At 46.1% G+C, this 20,883-nt stretch overlaps 1 protein-coding gene across 13 annotated transcripts in view; it reads left to right on the forward strand.

Moving 5' to 3' along the window:
- Positions 1–20,883, forward strand: part of CADPS (calcium dependent secretion activator) — a 210,988-nt gene that overhangs the window by 42,387 nt on the left and 147,718 nt on the right. For all 13 annotated transcript variants that reach the window (XM_050312882.1, XM_050312885.1, XM_050312874.1 and 10 more), the window contains exon 3: positions 3,359–3,691. In XM_050312882.1, the coding sequence (XP_050168839.1) occupies positions 3,359–3,691 (333 nt within the window). The remainder of the gene's footprint in view (positions 1–3,358; positions 3,692–20,883) is intronic.

The raw sequence follows: 20,883 nt of genomic DNA on the forward strand, positions 1-20,883 counted from the left end.
TGCCAAGGGATCATCATAGCTTCAGTGAACAGATGCTCTCAAAGAAAGTTTTCAAGATGGCGTGAGCTGTGTTTTAGGATGCAAGAGCAGCATAATCTGTTCAGATAAGACTATTGGGCAGGAAAGGGAAACTGCTTAAAAACAGGCAAAATACATCTCTGTTTCCTTGGTGTATCTGGCTGAAAGTGTGTCCTGATCAGCTCCAGAAGTCCTGTGCTATATAATTGCCCCAAGTGATCAAACTTTAAAAGAGCAGTTGATCAGCACTAGATGTATGAAAACCCATGTGTTCAATTTAACTGGACCCTGCACTGGCTCTGTCTTGCTTAAAACAGGCCATATGAAGTGTAATGCATCACTCTGTGTCCTTTAGCACAACTTCTTTTTTCTTCTTTTTAGCTGTTGGTCTCCTTTAACTTACAGCTGTGTGCTTTCAGCCTCTATATGGCTGTTCTTCAGCAGCAGCTGCAGTGGTACAAGGCAAAGTCTCACTGCAGAAAACCTCTGCCCCTCTCAATGCCTGAGCAGTGTTCCCTGCTGAGAGCGTTCTCCCTCCCTTCTCTGCAGAGATGTGCCCCCCTTGGTTGATCCAAGGCACAGTCGCAGCAGATCCTGCTGATCTCAGCTCCTGCAAACTCAGTTTTGTGCAATTAACTGTCCCTTGCATGGGCACCATCTCAAAATCAGCATTTAGGTTCTGACTTACAATGCTGCATGAAGTGTAAATATTTTCCAAAACGTCTTTGTATTTTCCCAGCTGAAACTGGCCATCTCTGTGCAGGACATGGATGGTGTTTCTAAGGGGTCGACTTACAGCAGTGCAGAATAAGTTCATTACCTAGGGAATGATCGAGGTTTTTTTCTGGAGAAAGAAAGAGGTAAAAGTGACATTGTAGGTCAGAAATTCACTTGCTGTTGCCCTAAGTGTGTTTGCATGGCCACATTCTGCTGTTAATTCTGCTGTCAGGGTGTAAGTGTGTGGCTGTCAGTCTCAGACTAGCTCACAGGCTGCTATTAAATTGAAAAATTGAGTGATCTGCTGCTGCTCTGCAAAGCACCGCTGTGCCTGCAGGAATGCTGCAGACCCGTGTGTGTGTGAGAGACAGGCCCAGCGCACTCCAGGGGAGCTTTTCTCAGGTCGTTCTACTTCTAACGAGTAAAGCTTTGTCTGTCAACCAGCACATTCTGCAGCAGTTGCTTCTGTGGGTATCATGGAAATGCTTCATTAGACCCATTTCCACTCTGCTGTGGGCAGACAGAGCCACACATGACATGGGGGGCTCATCTGTGGACATGGCAGGAATTGCCTGACCCAGCTCCCAGAGGTCAGTTCTGTTCTGCATGTGTTGGCATGTGCACCCACACTAGGATTTTGTTCCAGATATTCTTGACTCCTGGCAGCCCTACTAGACAGTCTTACAGCCAGGCAATTCACCTGGTATTTTCTGAAGAGAGCAGCTCGCTCTGCAGGATGAAACACGTTTTTTTATCTTTTTTTTATCTTCCTATTTCATGGTCTTTTTCCGCTGCTTTGTGTCTGACTGGCGCTCCCCCGTGCCTGTCTCCTCTCTGCCAGCTGCAGCCATCCTTTCATCTGCTGGCTGCTGCTCCACACTCAGGGAGGATAAATCAGGGCTGAGGGGACACAGAGAACCAGATCCTGCTGCTTGCAGTGCCATCATCCCTTTGGTGTGGGTGAGGACCACGGATAACAACAGCCACTGGCGCTGGCAGTTGTGGGAAGTCACTAGCATGTTCACACAGGGTGAGGCCCAGGCCCCTGGCGTGGTTGAGGGGACATGGGAGCTGAGGATGCTGCAGTGGGGATGTTCACTGTGACCTCCCACTGTTTCCTGCAGTCAGTGTACTGGTGATGTCCTCAGCTGCATCAGGAGCTTGGCTTTTGATAGCTCTCATCTATTACTTGAAAGCACCTGCACACACACCTGGGATGCCATCACTCCTATTTAAGCTCTGCAAGGAAACATAGTGCATGCTGGTGTCATTTCAGCATGGGCTGAAGAGGCTGTTAGTGGCCTCCTGCCTTTGTCCTCTTCCCCTGTCTGCAGGAAGTGCTCCCCAGCACAGTGATGTTGGAAGGAAACAGCCAGGCTCTTCCTCAGCAGCATTTTTGGGCTGGTCCTTGAGCAAAACCCACTAGCACTGCTGACAGATGCCTGGGCTATAAAGCATCTGGGAACATGGAGTGCCATGTTTCTGAGTGGTATAAAATAAATAAATCTATCATGTCCTTAGGTCATCCACAAGCTCTTTAATTATTGAGAGCTGACAGATATACCTCTGTGCTGGCACAGCTTCTTTGCAGGCTGCTGCATTCATCAGTTCTCAGCATTATTAATAAAACAGCAGTTTTCTTGCTGACCATCAATTGCTTTCCTATGTTCAGGGCTTGGGAAAGAAGAAACAGCACAATTTCTCCTGTCCCTCTAACCCTTCAGCTCTGCGTTGCTCCCTGGACATCTTCCTACTGTCAGTGCCCTGCACCTCTGCAAAGCCTTCCCAGGCAGCCCCAAGCTGTGCTGAACTGTCCTGTGCTTCCACAGAGGTGGAGCAGGAAAAGATTAGGGCTCATGCACTGTGGCCATGGCACCTTTTGGTGATCTGAGTGGACTTGGTGTTTTTCCCATTGGTTTGCAAAGATCAGCCCATTTGTCCTTGTCCTTTCCTGGGCTGTTTTAGTGGTGCTCGTTCTGTACTGGTTGCCAAGGCTGGAAAAAGGAGAAGTAGGGGGACACATGTTATTTACCTGAAGGCAACATTAAATTAATTATTACAGTGCCATTCCTGTGACAGCAGGACAGTCTGCAAAGATCTACTCTGGTGTAGTAGAATTAAGATGTAAGCTTGGTCCTTGCACTGGTCAGAGGTTTCCCAGGGGCCTGGCTACCGGGGTAAATGCAGTGCAGTGCTGTTGGCTTGAGAGGGATGACTCTGCTCCCTCTAACAGGGCAGAACTTGTTTAGGTGAATGTAGTTGTGCAAGAACTTCTTGATTAAAACATTTGAGAGAGAAAAAATATAATCCTGCTTTCCCAAAGGGCATTTATGTATCTGGCGAGTTGTGACCACAACATCACATCGAGTCCTAATTGCATCAGAATGTTTCATTTTAGTGGATGCAAAGCAGAAGCTTCACCTGATTTCATTACACACTTCCCAAAGTGCAGCTGAAACCTCGGTTGATCTGGCAACATGTGGTTGTTGAGTGAGGAGCTGAAAAGCATCCTGGCAGCCAATAAGCAGCTTCCCAGCAGTGAAACCACGTTTTGTGGTACTTAAGGGAGATTTTTTTTTTTTTTTTTAAACTGACACCATCTGAAGTCGCCTTTTTTTTGCAGGTATTCCTGAAAAGCGACCGCGTTGCCAGGATGGTGCAGAGTGGAGGGTGCTCCGCAAATGACTCCCGGGAGGTCTTCAAGAAACACATCGAGAAGAGAGTGCGCAGCCTGCCAGAAATTGATGGCCTCAGCAAGGAGACAGTCCTGAGCTCTTGGATGGCAAAGTTTGATGCTATTTACCGGGGGGAGGAGGATCCCCGGAAGCAACAGGCCAGGATGACGGCGAGCGCTGCCTCGGAGCTCATCCTCAGCAAGGAGCAGCTCTACGAGATGTTCCAGAACATTTTGGGGATCAAGAAATTCGAGCATCAGCTCCTGTATAATGCATGTCAGGTAAGGTGGGAATGGAAAAGAGTTTCTTGGGGAAGGCTTGCCAATGGGAAATACTGGTGTTATTGAACTGGAAACTTTGGGGCTGACCAGACTGATTTTGAGAGAACTTCCACCAAGGAAAGGGATTTTGATTCATGGTGAGATTTCTGCACTGCCAGTTTTGTTCTGGGTGTCCAAGCGGGCCTCTTTCTCTTATTTGTTTTCTCATGAAATTCCATGGGATTACTGAGATGGGAAAATTTTATTCCTTGGCTCTGTGTCTGGGTGAGCAGGTCTTTGATGGTGCCTAAGTGGGCTGTTTGGCTGTGTCTTGTTTGCCTTTTCTCTATCATATCACCAGTCTAAATGACAGAGGTTCCTAAATTATTGCAGCCTGCAATAATTTACCAGTACTTGGAGCCAGGAGCCCCTGGGGTGGGTGGCTTATGCAAACTTGCTCATTGAGGTTGTACTTTAAATAGAGGGAGCTCCGTGATCCCTGTAGGCCTGTGCTGGGAGGAAAGAGCATCCCAAACACCCATGGCCTCACAGTGGCTCTGCTTGCGCTTGAAAACCTCTCCCAATTCCTCTCTTTCTCCCCCAGTAACAGCCAGTTCCCTGGAGTTGCAGAGCTGAGACTCTGCAGTGCTGCTTGTGTTTCCAGCAGCTTTCGCTGAGCCTGTCGGTGTCTGTCCAGGCTGTTGGTGACCCAGATTACGGTCCCCTGCTATGGGATATAAATATCACAGGCGGGATAGAGGATGTCAGAGTCACAGGGAGAGTAAGGTAATGCTGTGGAAAGTTTTCGGAGGAGGAGCAGAGCTCAATCTCTTCCCTGTAATACAGGGCTTCGACTTCTTATTGAAATTAATACATTTGAGACCAATTCTGTCTGTCTTCTGTCTAGACATCTCCAATTCTTTTTAAGACACAGAGAATTATGTTTGATCTGTTTTTTTCTCCTCTAAAGAGCTTAGTTATCTTGCATTTTGTTCTTCTTCAGCTCAGAACCTTAATGGCAGAATAGGGAGAAGATAATAAATGTCCCTGAGTAATGTGTCTTCATAGCAAAAAGCCAACAGCAATAACTGCAGTGAACCTCATAAATTGTGTTTACAAACCAGATTTCGTGTCTCCATCCTCTGTTGGAGGGCTTCTTTACAATCAAAACCATGTTTTCAGTGATGTCTTGAGAGCTGAGTCAGTTCTGCGGTGTTTTGGGGTTTTTTTAACTTAAACCAGCTCCAGCCCTATGTCTCTCATCCTCCCTTGACCTGTGCTTAGCTAAGGACTAGGGTGGCTTTGCGTGAGCATGTGTGTGATCCAAACTTCTTGCTTTGTGGTTCCCACTGATGCAGAAAACAGTATTTGATCGCAGCTGCCCTGCTTTGTGGATGATCTCTGCTTGTGAGAGCCTTTCTGACTGACACTGTGAACCCAGAGGCTGCTTCCTACAAATTGCCCTGTTGCATCAAGCAACCTTTTTCCTGCAGTAGGTCCTGGTTTTACTCTGAAAATGAAGGATTTAATTCTGGGTCTCTTCTAATACTTGGAGGCAGTAAACCTGTAATTTAAGCTTTTACAGAAAGACATAATTTCTGTTGAAGGCAAGTATTAGCATGGGAGTTACTCTGTTTTTAATACCTGGATAGTGAGGATTAGCTGTGCAGAAAGGAAAGCCCTTTGTAGAAGAAAGCTCAGAAAGCTGCAGGGCCAGCAGTCATCCAGCTGTTTGGTGTTTTCCTGGGATACAGTGTGAGTGATTGCAGTGCTGTGGTGCCAGCACAGTGGGGTGGGACCCTGCCCCACATGGAACAGGTCACTGCTGCTCCCTCTCCCTTTAGGTGCTGCAGGGAAGGCAGCAGAGAGCCTGGGAAAACTGCAGGCTTTGCTGTGAGGTCCCTTATTTTGGTGCCACCGGTAGTCATGTAACCTGGGCTATACCAGAGGGGTCTCTGGACCTCTCTGGCCACCAACAGCACTTAGAGGAGCAGCAGTAGCCACTTTGTACTTCTGTCTTTCCATGAAGCACCAAAATTGCTGTTGACCTCTACTCCTTCCTGCAGGGTCTCAGCCATTGCTTGCAGCCAGTCTGTTGTAGGGTGTAAGTAAAACCTACCAACCTGTAAATTTTTGTGTTTGCTTAGCTTGTGTGGGGAGCTCCTGGCAGAAGCCAAAGGTGCACACCACTTGGCCAGCGTGTTTTCTGCAGCAGAGCTGCAGGGGAGAGCAGAAAATCATGTGCGGTGAGCAGTGATTCGGGTGTCTGCTCCTTTTCCCTTTGCCTCTTTCCATGAAGGCTTCCTCTTGTCTCTCATAATGAAGTATGGGCAGCTGAGTGGGAGAGGACCTGGGGCACCTGGAGGGGAGGAATGGCTCCGAGCTTTGCATGTACATGCGTGCTGTGGCCATGGCAGGGCTGGGATGTGCTTCTGCAGGACTTCTTCCAGCTGCTCGCTCCCCTCCACCTCACTTTGCATTTTCATAAGTTTTCACTTGCCACATCTATCTCCCTGTGTTTGACAAGCTGTCATCTTCTCTGCCACCTCTGTCCTGACATCAGCAGTGAGCTCCCTCCCAGACAGGACTTTGCAGACACCTCCCAGCCTGTGCCTGCAGCTGTACTTGCATCACAGAGCCTGCTGGGCTTTAGGGCACTGGCCCCATAACCCCTAAAAACAGTCATTTATTTCCAGTGTGCTGTTGTGTTTTGGACTGGATTGTGTCTGGGTCAGAGTCAGCCTAAGCAGGGCTCATTTACCTCCCCATGAAGACATATACTGACTGCTGGTCAGAGCTAATTCGAAGTGCAACTTAAACCTTTTTCTTAATAATTCAATTAAAGCTTCTGTCACCTGTTTGGTAAAAACAAAAATATTCACCAAAAAGCCACATATTCTGTTTGTGAATAAGGAAAACTATCTGGATTTTCCTGGATGAGCTGAAATTGCAGTATTCCCAGAAACACCGTGCAGGCACAAGTTGTGCACACGCGGGTGATTGATGCATTTGCTTTCCTCTCTCGGGCAGCTCCTGCCAGAGCCCACCACAAACCCTGGCTTGGCAACCTGCCATGGTGCTGGCCACAGGCTTCACACTGGCACTGAGAAAACCTCCCAAACAAATCTGGGGGCAAGCACGAGCCTCCCAGCAGTGGTTTGGCACTTATTTTTGACCTACGCTTGCCTGCCATGCATGAGTTTGGGAAGTGAAGCCTTTTCCCTGGCAGGCTGTCTGAATGCCATCACTCCTTCCAGAGTGGCAGTGCTGTGCTGTTCGTGCAGTTTATCTGTCAGTCACCTGTACTTAGAAAAGCAAAAAGTCCATTATCTTCTCCAGGGGCTCCCAGAGCCTGGGAGCAGAGGGGCTGGGTGACCTGATGTGCTTTTCCTTGCCTTAGTGTGCAGGATGAAACTGCCCCATAGGCTGTGCTGGGAGGGAGAGGGTGAGAAGGCTTTGCCTAGTTGTTTTCCTCCGAAAGCATGAGCAGGAACGGTGCTGAAGGCCCCAAACACTTCTTGAATTTCTCCTGTGTTCTGGAAGTAGTAGTTCTTTTCTCTATTTAGCCTCCTGTTACATCACACTAATTGCATAATGGTTGCATCACTGGGACAGCATTTCCATTCACCTCTGAGATAATATTTTTTTGGGCAGAAGGAGGATGATTTCTAAAGATATTTTTATTTTTAATACAATATCCCCAGGTGGTATGAGATAAGTGTATTCTTAATGTGATAGCGGTGATATAGCAGGATCTGAGATTGCAACAGAGCAAAAGGGATTGATGCAGTTGGAAATGCTTTTAGGAAACAAAGATGGGAAGTGGTGTTGTAGCAGAATGGTTGTGAAGATAGCAGTGTTGTTAAGCACAGTCTCTGACTAGAACATTTTAAATAATACAGAGAGTCTTGTGCTTTTTGCATAACACATGCCACGTGGCTTGGTGTTTCTGCTCCACTGGAGTCAGCGTGGGAATTGAGCATCTCTGGCTCCAGCATGGAGCTCTTCTGATATGTGAGAGGCCTTGTGGAGGGAGAAATGTGTTTCACTCTTGGCTTCCTGGTCCCGAACCTGTTGGCAAGGCTTGAGTTTAGCTCTTCTGCTTGGTAATTAGCTTGTGGTTGCCAAAGAGTCATAGAGGAGTTATTTTTCGTAAGTGTTGTGCAATTCCAAACTTGGGTCTTTGCTGCAGTTGGCTTTTCCTTGGGCACAAGCCCTGTATTTCTCACTGACCTTCGTGACAGCTGAATTGCTGCAGCATCTCTGCAAATCAGGCTGTGGTGTTCTCCCTGTCTTGTTCTTTCCCAGCCGTAGGGCAGTGATTTGCTTTTCTATCTCAAGCTGTGTTTGAAAGTCATTTTTAGCTACGGTGAGAAGAGCAGGAGCCAGTACAGTGCTGTTCAGTTAATCCAGCAGCAGGAGCAGATGTCCAGACCATGTCTGTGATGAGCTGCACAGTTCCATCCTCCCCCTCTGGAGGAAGTGTGGGATTCTGGGCTCTCCCTGCAGAACTGTCTGATCTCTCAGGCTTCACAATCAGACTTTCTCTTCTTTCCTGGGCCTGAAGTGCCCCATACACTGTAGCATGCCTGTTAAATGTGCAAAATACCTGTGCTAAGCATAATTCCCTTAGATTTTAGATTTGAAAGCAAGTAACTAAATATATGCATGTCAAACCTGCTGAGTGATACTAATAAATGCTCATGGTTTTTCAATATCTATTTCTGTCCCTCCATGTAGAAGGGAAAACATCAGGGAAGTGGCATGTGTGGGTGGCCTGCAACCCACACCAGGTCCCATCGCTGTCTGGCGGCTATTTCATGTTAAGGCATAAAAACCTCTCACCAGTGCAGTTGGAATTGTTTTGTAAGTATTGGTGGCCTGTGATTTTTAGCTAGGAAACATTTCAACCCAAATTTTGTCAACCAGAGCTGGCTTAAACCTAGAATTCACTGTTTTGACATTTATTTTTGCAGCTGAATTAGGACACTGTGTCCAAAGGCTGACATTTCTCACAAAGCAGAAAGTTCCCCTGCCAAAAAAAATTTGGTTTCAGAAGTGTTAGCAGAAAAGCTATTTAGGATTTCTGTCCTGACTCGACTGTTTGATTTTAGCTCAAGTCAGTATTGGGGATGATTTGCTGAGGTGGTGTCTCGCCTTCTGCCCTCCTCTCATCTCTGCAGTTCACATGGTTCTACCAAACTTCATTTCTCGACTCACTGTGTTGTGTTGAGCCCCCTCACACGCCTGACATGTGGCAATCACGTGCCTGCCACGCGTTCATTGCACACCCAACGTGTGCCAATCACACAGCATGAGCTGACTTTGCTGACTTAGCTGAAAGTTGCAGTCATCTCCACAAATACCCCTCATAAACCCTCTCCCACTGCAAAGATGCTGCAGTGGTACTTGGAAGCTGCAGCCCAAGTTTGGGGCAGGAAGTCCTGTGAGGCACTGTGACAGTTCTGACGGTGAGATGAGGGTTAAGGTCACCTCAGAATAAATGTTTGGTAGAAAGGTGTGTATCCTCCCCAGATCAGGTATTTCATTTAGTTTGTTGTGATGAAGAAGTCCCAGCCATGCTTTGCAATGAGCATTGAGCCCAGGATCGTGCACAGCGTGGAGTTACCTGTCTGTGCACATCTCTGTCTCTTCAGTTCAGAGACTCAGGTTTAGTATCAGATTGCTCCCTTCTGCTCCTTTTTCCATCATTTTTAAAGAACACAAAGCAATTCCTTTTTACTCTAGCTTCTTCTTGAAGCTCAGTGCCTATGAAACATCCATCTGCAGTTCTGGGCACCTGAGCACTGATGCTGGTTGTAGTGACCCCTGTGCAAGGGCAGGAGCTTTGCTTGGATCCCAGAGCCCCTGCAAATAACCCATCACAGGGGCTGTGGTGTCGAGCTGGGGCTGCTGCGAGGCATCAGGCAAGGACCAACAAGCTTCCATGAGCTCCTCTCTCCAGGGCTGGATACCTGTGCTGAGGACAACCAGCAGCTTTGGCCAGCACTGCTGTCCCCCTTGCAAATCCCCAGACCATCAGCCAGACCCCTTAGCTTTTTTTTTTCCCCTCCCTCTTTCACTATTTTGGTTGCTCCACCTACTTTCACACTCCGAGCGTCATCCTCCCCCACCCCCTTAAAACAAAGCCGCCACCAATAAAAATGGGTGAAAGTGGTTTCAGGATGATCAAAAGCCTCAAAATCCATGAAGCATCATGCTCTGTTTTCAGTAATTCAGTGTTTATTTCCATGGCAACAGAAATGGCAGCCCGGAGCCTTCTGCAGGGTTGTAATTACTCCTGTAGCAGCCAGCGGCAGCCACAGCATCTCCCAGAGACAGCCGAGATGGGAAACTGAGAAAGGAAGAAACATTGGGAAGTGAATGAAATTTCCCCTGTCATAATAACACAACATAGGTACACGTGTTCCTTTGGGGAGGAGGGGGAATTGCTCACAGTGCGATGTTTGAACAAAGATGTTGGCAAGGGAGGCGGAGAAGCTGAAGGGGGTGGCACATTGTCAGGGATGGGGTGAGCCTGATGTCTGGCTCTGCTGGACCCTCTACTGCCAGCCCCGTCCTTTGGGAGAGGTTTGCTGGTGGAGATCACCCGGGAGGTACAGAGTGGTCCCCCAGTTGTCCCGGTTGGTCCTGTGTGGTGCAGAAACACTGGCCCTACATGTGATGCTTCGTTTAGTGTCTCTATAATTAGGAGCAGGAGAGGTGGTTGGGAAGGGACATCTGTCAGCTCCAGCATCCAGTGAGAGCTGCGGGGAAGAGCTCAGCCAGTTGGAGGGGGACAAGGCACTGAGCAGGGTGGCTCTGCCAGCAGTGTGCCACAGTGCTGCTGCCTTCTGGGGAGGACAGTGCAGCGATGACTCTCTGCCAGGGTGGGACCTTCGCCCTCAGTCGTCATCACCCAGCGTCTGATTTGCACAGATACATACAGACCTACGTGTGCATCCATTAGCTGTAGGATCAGCTTATGTTCTGTGCTGTTATGGACTTAGGGAGCAATCTTGGCCCCTGTAATTAAATTTAAAGCAAATTAGCTCTTCTATTAAACAAAATAAATCTGATGTAGCCTAATGCTGTATTCTCTAGCTATGGCTGATCAATCGCTCCTGCAAAGAGCAGGCAAATGCTGCTGAGCAGATGGTCTTGGCTGAGGCATGGTCAATTAAACTAATTAAAGATGCTTTCATTTAATCAGAGGGTGTTTTAACCCTGTTAGCTGCCAGTTGGGGATGTATGTTTTCGTGCACTAGGAACTTCCAGTACTGGCCCTACTGTGGACTTCTTCTGGTTTTTAGTCCCTTTACAGAAACCAGGCCAGAGCATACATCCAAAGAGCAGAGAAATTATAATGTCATGCAACAATAGTGAAGACTTGCAGAGGAAAAGTCAGTTGTTTTCTTCTAACACTAACCAGAGATGTTTATTAGCCTGAAGAACTCTTCTGCACTGAATCCTTCCCACGCTACCTCCTGCCAGCCTTCCCTCTGGGTTTAGGGGTGTGGATGCCTCTCTGCAGCCTAGCCAAATGTCACTTGTTCCACCAAAACAAGCAGTGGCTTGTCACGGTATATTATTCAAGGGACAGAAAATGGTTTCAGCATCCAGACAGGTTCTCGAGTGGAGGAACAGCCTCTTATTTCAGCTCTCTGCTGCTGTGCAAAACGTTTTTGCTGATGGGAGCCCCTCTTCCTAGGGGTTCTGGAGATGAATTTAATTCATTATTTGCTGCAGGAGTCCACGGAGACTCCTCTGAGCTGAAGCCCGGTTTTAGGATTCTGTGCTTTGTCACAACTTCTGTGCTTTGTCCCCTGCTTTCAATCTGCTGTGTTGCTCCCCTGCCCTCGCTGTAAGGGGTGACACCACTTGCCAGTGAGGTAGGAGTAACCAAGAGAGCTCGTTAGTCTCATGGAAAAGCATGTCAAATGATCTCAAGAAGCAGCAGTAGAGCAAACTAGTGCATCCAGAGCATTATTGACCCCCTGGCTGGGCTGCACTGAGGGGCTGCAGCACACCAGCACTCCTGTCTTTTGCATTTTCAGCAGCTTGAACAAATTAAATTAGAAACAGTTGTGCTTTATCCAGAGGCCACAGCACAACGTCGTGCATGAGGCCAGATCTGTCCTGCTCCAGCAATATGGATCTCTGCAGATACATTAGGGCTAAAGTCAGGATGATTTTCAAGATGTTCATCCTTTGTGAAATGTAAAAACCAGTTTTTACCCTTTTGTGGTGCAGTGTCAGCTGAATGCTATTTGTTGTCTGTATGGACTGAATAATTTCTGCAGTTTAAGGTCTAAATTGCCATCAAATATCTCTTCAGTTTTATTTTTGTTTCAGTTGGCCCATGAATACTTTTCATCATCTGCATTCATGCTGCAAAGGAATGCATAAAAAATAACCATGGTTACCTTATAAAATATCATATCAGTGGCTTGACATTTCCAATCTGCCTTAACCCCTTTATTTAAGGACTGGTAATTCTCTTCTTTCACTGAAAATATAGTTGTTGGCATGACTTTTCCACTGCTTAACCAGATGTTTGAGGTTTTTTCCACCAGATCAGGAACCACTGTATGTAAAAACCAGTTTCTCAGCATGGACTGTGTCTTATTAGGAAAGGAAAATGTCACTCCTCTTGTTTGTCTTTCCCTCAACCAGAGATGATGAGCAGAAGACGTGACGAAGAAATGACCCCACTGGCCCCCTTTGGAGAAAGTAATCTTGTTTTTTCTCTGAGCAGCATTTGTTCCCTGCAGTACATGTTCCTGTCAATCAGCCCAGGAGGCCTTGGGAGACAGAAGGGGTGTTATCCAGACCTCTCTCTCTTTAAGCAAGGAACTGCTAGCTGCAAAAGAACCCATATGTGATGCTTATCTTAAGGAAGGCTGGAATACTTAATAAGACATAACTGGTGCATGACCCTGCACTGTGTTAATGCCTCTCTTTCTCTTCCTTTTAACTGGAAACACAATGCAGCCGCTAGAATTTGATTTTATGTGTAGGTCTTTAAATCTAATTTGAATTCCACATGAAAATCTCAGTGCTTTGCAGCACTTCAACCCTCGCTCTTGTATTTTATCACTGAAATCCTGTTGCTTTCCTGGGGAACTTTTCTTGCCTATCTCACGAGCAAAATGGAAAGATACAGTCGTAGTTGCACATAGCAGGGGTTATACATGATCATGCTGGCTTGTGCCAGAGCTCCAGGGTCTTCATTTCAACACACAGTGTCTTGTCAGAGAAGTTGGACTGGTTTCCACTGAGCTGTGCTAGCCTAAGGTTGCACACTGTTCTTTCAGTTCTCTTTTTATCATGTTAAATAGAGAGATCGTTCTTCAGACATACATCATGCACTAAGGGAATATTTTGGAAGTTCTATATTAATATTTTACTAGGTTTTCTCTAATCTTATTTCTGAAAGATGTGGTTTCCTCAAGGCTGCTTCTACCCCTTTGCAATCCATACTGTGTTCAGATTTCCAGAGAAAAGAATTATTTTAAAAAAAAAAGTTATTTACCAGTCTTTTCCTCCATTGCTTACATTTCATTCTTCAGACTACCAGTGTTCCACGTAACTTGACAAATGCTTTATACCACAGCTTGGAATGAGATAGACAGCATCATTTTAATTCAGAAGAAACTTTGGGAGTCAGATGGATCAGACCATAAAAAGTACTTCATGAATATAAAATACAGCTGGGTTAATCTTCCAGATTTTATCCAAAAAATACCAAATTAAAAAGAGAATAGATATATTTCTTAACAGAAGTGAGGTGACAAGAATTGTCTTCAAGAGGATATCAAAGTAGGCGCATATTTGTTGCCACTGAACTGACTATAAATTGGCAGATGATCAACAAAGTAGATTTCATGCATTTCAAAGGCTCAGCCTCAATATCCCTAACTTATGTAAGATGCTCCTTACCTCTATTTCAGTGCTGAGTTTTCATATTCAATATACTACAGTTTTTCTGGAACATCTGATTCTACTCATGTTTTGTGAGAAATGAGAGTGCAAGTTCAATAGGGAATTGGATGCAAAACAACTTCAAATACAGCCTCTCATGTATTTAAAAGGCAGCTATAGTAGCTTAAATTCATGTAAAAACCATGCTGGTCTCCACAGCACAGACTTTGTTGTATAATGCAGGGCAGCAGTGATGTTTCCTAACACGAGTGATCTGTGCATGTGTTTTTTAATACTGTATCCAGCCTTTGGTCCAGTTCTTTTGTCTCTGACATAAAGAACAATGAGAAGATGGGGAAGTGATGGCACAATATTATTTGTCCTGCATTCGTCATGAAGTCTTTGTAGAAACATCACTGCAATGAAAGCAGGAAAACAATTGCAGCCCCTGTTTAACAAAGTGTAACAGCCAGAGTGCCTTGAGATTAAGGGCAGTATTGAGATGAAATTCCCCACTGAATATGGAAAGACTTAGAAGGTATGGGAGAGAGGCATAAACCTCTTGATGCCAACTCAAGTCAGACGTCAGGGTTGTGATTGTTTTGCTGTTGATTTGGAGACCGCAGATGTTAAACATTTATAGCTATGACAGGAAAGTGAGCAGACTTTCCCAGCAGGTCTGGATGTGAGCCCTGAATGCTGGTGACCCAGGATAGCATGGTGTGAGATGGAGGTTGGAGTTTGAACCCTGTTGTGCCCCAACCACAACCAGGTTTAGGACCTTGTGGGCTCCTGGGCACTGGTAGAACCAGGCTGCCTGCTTGTGTGTTCATGCTTGAGCCTTAAGCATTCCTTAGGCATGCAGAGGAGGGGACAGCTAAAATTATAGGCATTTACCATAATAAATGAGAACAAAGAGCAGACACATAATTTTGCTGTCCTCTTCTGAATGTGCTGCCCAGGGAATGACGTTTGCAGAGAAAAAAAAAGTGCTGGGGAGGAAGCAGGCACCGTGACAATGACCACAGGGAAGGTTCCCAGACTTTCCCCAGCACCCTGGTGAGTTTTGGTTAAAATACCTGCTTGTTCTTGCAGGTGCTGGGATGTGTCCCAAGCTCATTTCTGCATCTTGACTGATTGCTGTTTCTGTGTCTTGAGTGATTGCTGCCTGTGCTTACAGCACCAATATCACAGATCTCCAGTCGTCATTAATCCACAGGAAGGGAAACTGGGCAAGGTCTATATTGAAGATATTTTGCTCCAGGTATCGACATAAAAATGTAAAACATAGGACACAGCAAAATATTGGGTCACCAGCAAAGCTGGGAGATCTTGGAAGCTAATGCAGATTACAGTACAATGCTGGAGGGAGGCATCGGGTGCAGGGCTTTACTCCTTGGCTGTTCTTCAGCAGAAGGAGCATCACTTGAGAGTTCCCTTGTTCCCAGGCTGAGGACCATGAGCTGTTGGCTTTTGTGGAGGGATTTCCTAAACATATCTTCATTTGTGACCTAGTTAAGTCCAGAGTTGACAGGGAAAAAGTCTTTTGGGTGGTTTAAATTATAAAATTCTAATAGTTGAGTAATTAAATGGTCTCTTATTTCTTCTCAACACCAGTCATTTATCCTGCTGATATTTCTACCAGTTTGTTGGAGAGCTCATGTTGTGCAACGCTGGTGAAATGAGCTGCAGGCATGTGTTTGGCTGCCATTACCAGGAGTCTTGTGTGCCCTCGTGCAGAACCGAGACCGGGACTGACAAAATAACTGCGAAACAGGGATGTGGTTTCATAGAGAAATAATTGACACAATAATTTTATCAAATCACGTGATGCCTGTTAGATTTGATGAGAATGTCATTTGCCAAGCACAGCACTTTATTTTGTAGTTTAAAATCACATTAAAAACTGGTGCTCTCTATTTCTGAGGCAGGGTGCAATATCAGCAACAGTTCCTCATCACTGTACCCACCATCTCCTTGTGGCTTGAAATCATTCCCTGCCCATGAACATCCAAACTCTCACTGTCTACACAGGCAGACAGTGAAAAGACAAGGGGGATAATTTTAAACTAAAAGAGAAGAGACTTAGATTAGATATTAGAAAGAAATTCTTCATACTGAGAGTGGTGAGCCACTGGCACAGGTTGCCCAGAGAAGCTATGGATGGCAGGTTGGATGTTCAAGGCCAGATTGGATGGGGACTGGAGCAACCAGGTCTAGTGGAAGGTATCCCTGCCCATGGCAGGGGGGTTGGAATGAGATGATCTTTAAGGTCCCTTCCAACTGACACCATTCTGTGATTCTGTATTTCTGTGAAAAATGTAAAATAGCAAGCAGCCATATTCATTCACCTTCTAACTTGACTCTTCATTGACCTTTCTGCTTTAGGATTTTTTTCTTTATTTACCCTTTTCCTCCCTAAGAGTGGATATTGGCTGGGAACAGTTGTGTTCGGATGGTTAAGTATCCATTGAATGTAAGTAAGCTGAAGGAGCTGTGGCTGTCACTGTCAAAATGATTCCAAAATAACTTTGTGTAGGAGAGTGACTGTCAGGTCAGAGGAGATCAGTGTGGTTTGGGTCTGCTTGCTTGGGGCAAACAGAGAGGATAATACCAGTTAAATTAATAGAAAAGCAATGCACTCTTAAGAACTGGCTTATATGCTGTCAGAAATTCATCGTGAAAGTTACAGTGGCCCCTCATGAGTGTGCAGCAGCAGCAGCAGTATTTGGGAAAGGGTCTGTTTCTGACTGGGTTTCCTGTGATCATCTGCAGTATTTGTGATGAGGAACACGTGGTTTCTTTGTGGCTGGTACAACAGCTTTCTCGTGGGAAGTCCCTGCTGAGAGCACGGTCCTTAGCAAAGCCAGAGGAGAAAACTGGACATGGGTTTTGCTGCTGGTTTGGGTAATTGATGAGCTGCTGTTCTCCCCGAGGGCACCATCTGCAACCCTGCTGCTCCCCAAGCACCGCCTGGTCGGTGCCAGGAGGTGACTCTGCACCTTTCATGTGCAGTTCTTTGCCCAGCTGTGTAACTCCTGATCTCTTTTATTACCACTTAACATAGGCAAACATTCAGGGTCGCTGCCTGGCCAATTTGTTCCGCCTTTATGTATAGAGATTGTAAAACAGCTGAGGATGTCTGGCAGCCAGCAGAAGTTTTATTTCTGTGGGTGAAAATAGCCAAAGATACGTTCAATGAGATAATTGGGATCATTAAACTTTCCTATAGTAATGCCAGTTGCAATTTCATCCCTGTATGGCTAAAAACATAAGCAGCGTTAATGAACAAAAAAATAATAATATCCGTTTCTATCCTAAATATAGTGGAAGGAGCGCTGGCATTGTAACATCAAAGGATGGGCCTGATCTGAGCTTTGTCAGTAGTGATCTGACAAAGACCTGGTGTGCTTCAAAATAAAGAGTGATTTTTCTGGATGACGACAATCAGAATATGTTTTGTTTAGGCCAGATCAGTGGTTATCACCATCACATGAAGCACCATGTGAAGCACTGCAAGTCAGGAACTCCCCCGGTACCTCTGTCTTACATTTTGTCTCGTCTGCAGTCAGGGTAGCAACAAAGCATTCCATGATGGAGGGAAGGGCAGCACAGTGTGCAAGGACAGGAGAGCAGGCACATCTGTCTCCCTAAGGCTTCATACCATACCAGCAGGCCACAGCAGAAGGGAATCTCTCTCTCTCCACTGTTGCGTGAAATTACTCGATGCCAGATATCAGTCAAAAGTAAATCTCTCCTGTTCAAAGACAGAGAGTTCGTAGGAATCATTAATAACAAAACTCCCTCCGTGCAGAGGCTGCTGGGGAGGGGTGTGCCAGAGTGCTGGGGAGCAGAGGAAAAGAAAAATAGGTCAAATAAAGTCCTGCTGAAAAAGGAGTAAATGCTCATTGATAGCATGAAATTGGATGTAACTGAAATCAACAGGGACAAACTCTGTTGGACATGAATTGGCCTGTGCCATGTGATCCTCACAGAAGGGAAGAGCAGGGCTGGTACAGCAGCTGACAGTGAGTAACAGCAAGGGATGGGCTCAGAAAAATTCACCAAGCAAAACAGAGTTCAGCATGGAATGGGAATGTCTTTAGCTGTCTGCTGCAAGGCTGTGTGCAGGCTGCAATGATTCCTGCCTTAATATGGAACAAACCCCATATCTCTGGTCTGATGGTAGTGATTTGTATGGAGAGCTTTTCCAGTTGTCTTGGGATGCCCTGGAAAACCCTCGTGGCTGCCTCTCCTAAGGAGGATGTGTGGATAGGGTTGAAATGGATGGAGGGCCACTTTGCTACAGTGGTTTGCCTGCTCTGTTTTCCCCCACCTGAAGTAACCATGCTACCCCTGCTTTTCTCAGGATGCAAGCCTGTAACCTCCAAGAGAACCTCTATCAAACTCGAGAGGAAGATCAGCTCCTTTTTTTATCCTTGCCCCCCTTTTCTTCTTCCTTTTTTTCTTCTTCAGAAGAGGCTCTGGAGAGGACTTAGAAGGAAAACAAGCAAAGAGGAAATGTGAGCTGTCATAAATTAAGCTAAAGCAAGAGTCAGACTTGCAGTAAAGTAACAAGGCACCTGGGAAGGTGGTGACAGGGTTGTGAAAGTTTTCAAAGTACTTGTGTCTGATTGATGCCTTGAGGACATCAGCTGAGGGTTCTCAGGGCGTGTGTATAAGCAAGGAGAACAGGATACAGCCACAGCCTCGGTGGGTGTGCTGAGGTCTCTAGCCATGGTGCCAAGACATGTGAGGGTTTGGCTCTTGGAGGAAATCATGAAAGAAGAGCTGGACTTTGGGCTTTTTTGCATGGAACTGTGAGAAACTTAGGGCCACAGATAGAATGAAGACTGAAAGACTGAGCAACGCGGTGGAAGCACATGTGTCTCTAAAGACAAAGTGAAGGGGAAGAGTGGTCAATAAGGGGTGGGGATGAGGAGGATCTTTTGGGATCTGGTGAGAGTAAATTAGGGACTTGCAATGCTGAACAGACCAGAGAGGATACATCATTCAGAGAAGCCTCTGAAGAGACCATGAAGACAGTTGTGCATAAGTCTGAATTCAGGGACGGTGCTGTAGCTGCAGTGTCTACTCAGGTCTTGGCTAAATACGCAGAGGAACCCCGGGAAAGTTTGTGTGCAACTGTTGTCCTTCTCTAGGGCAGCGAAAAACACGTCTCCTTAATCCAGGTCTGGAATCTGCACTATAAAAATGCGTTGGAAAGGTCTTGGGAGTCATGTGGAAGGATTAGGAAGGACTAACAGTTTGGTTTACCTGGGAACATGGCCCAAGTAATTTGTCTGTTTGCAGATGTACTGAAGCGATGTTTAACCATGCATGTACAGGAGCAGTAAAACTGGGATCAAAGCAGTTGCTGTTGGCTGCTTCTGACAGTCAGGGCTGGGAGAGCTGGACAAAGGTTGTGACAGCTTTTCTGTTTCCTGAAGGATACACCAGATGTTTTTCTATCAGATAATCTTCAGTTTGAATGGAGGGTCTGGCCTTAACATAGCAACTGTAGGCTGAATTTTACTAGGGGTGTACAGGACATTGCACAGGAAGGGGCTAATGGTTCATTTTGGGCTGGGAGCCCATCGGCCTCCCGTGGCTGGGCAGGTTTTGGACACCATGATAGTGTTATTGCTGAATATAGAATCGAAATAGATCAATTATTTAACTGAACTTTGTCTAGGCTGGTTATTTCATTTTAGTCTGCAGTGGAAGTTGTGGTGGGTTCTCAAAAGAGCCCTGGGGCCAGATGGATTGGAACTGTTTTCCTGGCCACCTGCAGCCAGAAGCCTTTTGCTATGGAAGTGCCTGGGTTAGGAAGCAGGGCTGGGATGCACGGAGTGGTCGGTGCTGCATGGCAGTGTGGATGAGGTGATGGCAGATGAGGGGACACTGCTTTGCCAGATGAAGTTTGTTACAAATTCCCATCTGCTCGGAAACAGAAGCTATAAGGTTTGTGCTGTACAAGTAATTATTTGTTATACATTTTTAAACATGAAATCTAGTCCAAATGGCAAATATTTTTAGCGTGTGTCATTGTACAGTTAAGAAAGCTGCCAGCAGCATAAACCAGGATGATGCTGCGTGGCGATCGAGCTGGGACGGGATTTTCTGCTTTGCCCTTTTTCCCCTCCCCACGCTTGGGTGCTCATTCTTTTAGCTGGGCTCCTGCTCACGAGGCAGCATCTTGCAGAGCCGGCTGCTTTGCCACCCCCTCCATTCATCTTACCTGTGGTGGAAAGCACGCATCTGGCACAGCTGGGAGGTGTTTGTCTGGGTGTGAAAATGGCCCTGGAAAAATGGAACAGGATTGCTGTTTTTTTTCCCAGTGGTATATGGAATAGGCAGTCTCACATCTCTTGGCTTTCAGCAAATGCATCCTGCAGAGTGAACCCGCACGTGGTTTATAACGTAGGCAGATTTGGGATGAATGAAGCATTTTTCAAATTTTCGAGGAACTGGTTGAGTTGCTTCAGCAATGTTTCACCCTCTACTCTAAATTCCCCTAAAAAATAGTGAGAAATGGATTTAAGATGGACCTGAGCATTTTAGAAACAGAACAACATATGTTTTTAAGATTGCAGAAAATGTTGTTAGGAAAACTGTATGAAAAGGAGTGCTTTTTGAGGGGTAGGATCTGTTGTGGATTTTGCTCAGCCTGTAAGTCAAATGATTCAGTTATTCTGTGAGCTTTCGTGTAAGGTCAAAATGCGATCCTCAGTTGATTCCCTTGCACCTGCAAAGCAGCACAGGCAGGTATCCAGAGCGTTTCCCAGCTGTGCCAATTTCCAACAAGAGTTCCCTCAGTTTCCTCCACCTTTCTTAACAACTCTCACAGCATTTGAGCCATCAGTCCTGTCAGAGCCTGCTTTTCCCTCTCATCTTTCCCTATAACTCCAGCTGGAGGGGGAGAGGGATGCAGAGGGTATGCAGCTGGGGCAGCAATCCGACCCCATGGGTGGTGGTGCACACACGTTATTTTTTTCCTGTGCCCTGAGCACTGCTCTCCTTCCCTTAATTTCCATAGATCTGTTCAATTAATAGTAAGAAACAGAGGGGGGAAGGGTTTCAGCTGTAGGTGTCATAGATGTATATTCCCATGGTAGCATCTGGTGGTACCTTCATTTGCAGTAAGAGGGTGACTCTAACAGCACTATTTTGACCTGATTACAGAGCAGAATGCAAAAAAATCTGTGTGAGTGCTTCCAGAGTGACTTTTCTCTTTAATCTCTTCATTGGTGTTTTTTCCTAATTTCTAAAAAGAACTGTAGCAGTTG

This window comes from Myiozetetes cayanensis, unplaced genomic scaffold, assembly GCF_022539395.1.
Source record: "Myiozetetes cayanensis isolate MyiCay16 unplaced genomic scaffold, myiCay2020 scf18, whole genome shotgun sequence".
Taxonomy (NCBI): domain Eukaryota; kingdom Metazoa; phylum Chordata; class Aves; order Passeriformes; family Tyrannidae; genus Myiozetetes; species Myiozetetes cayanensis.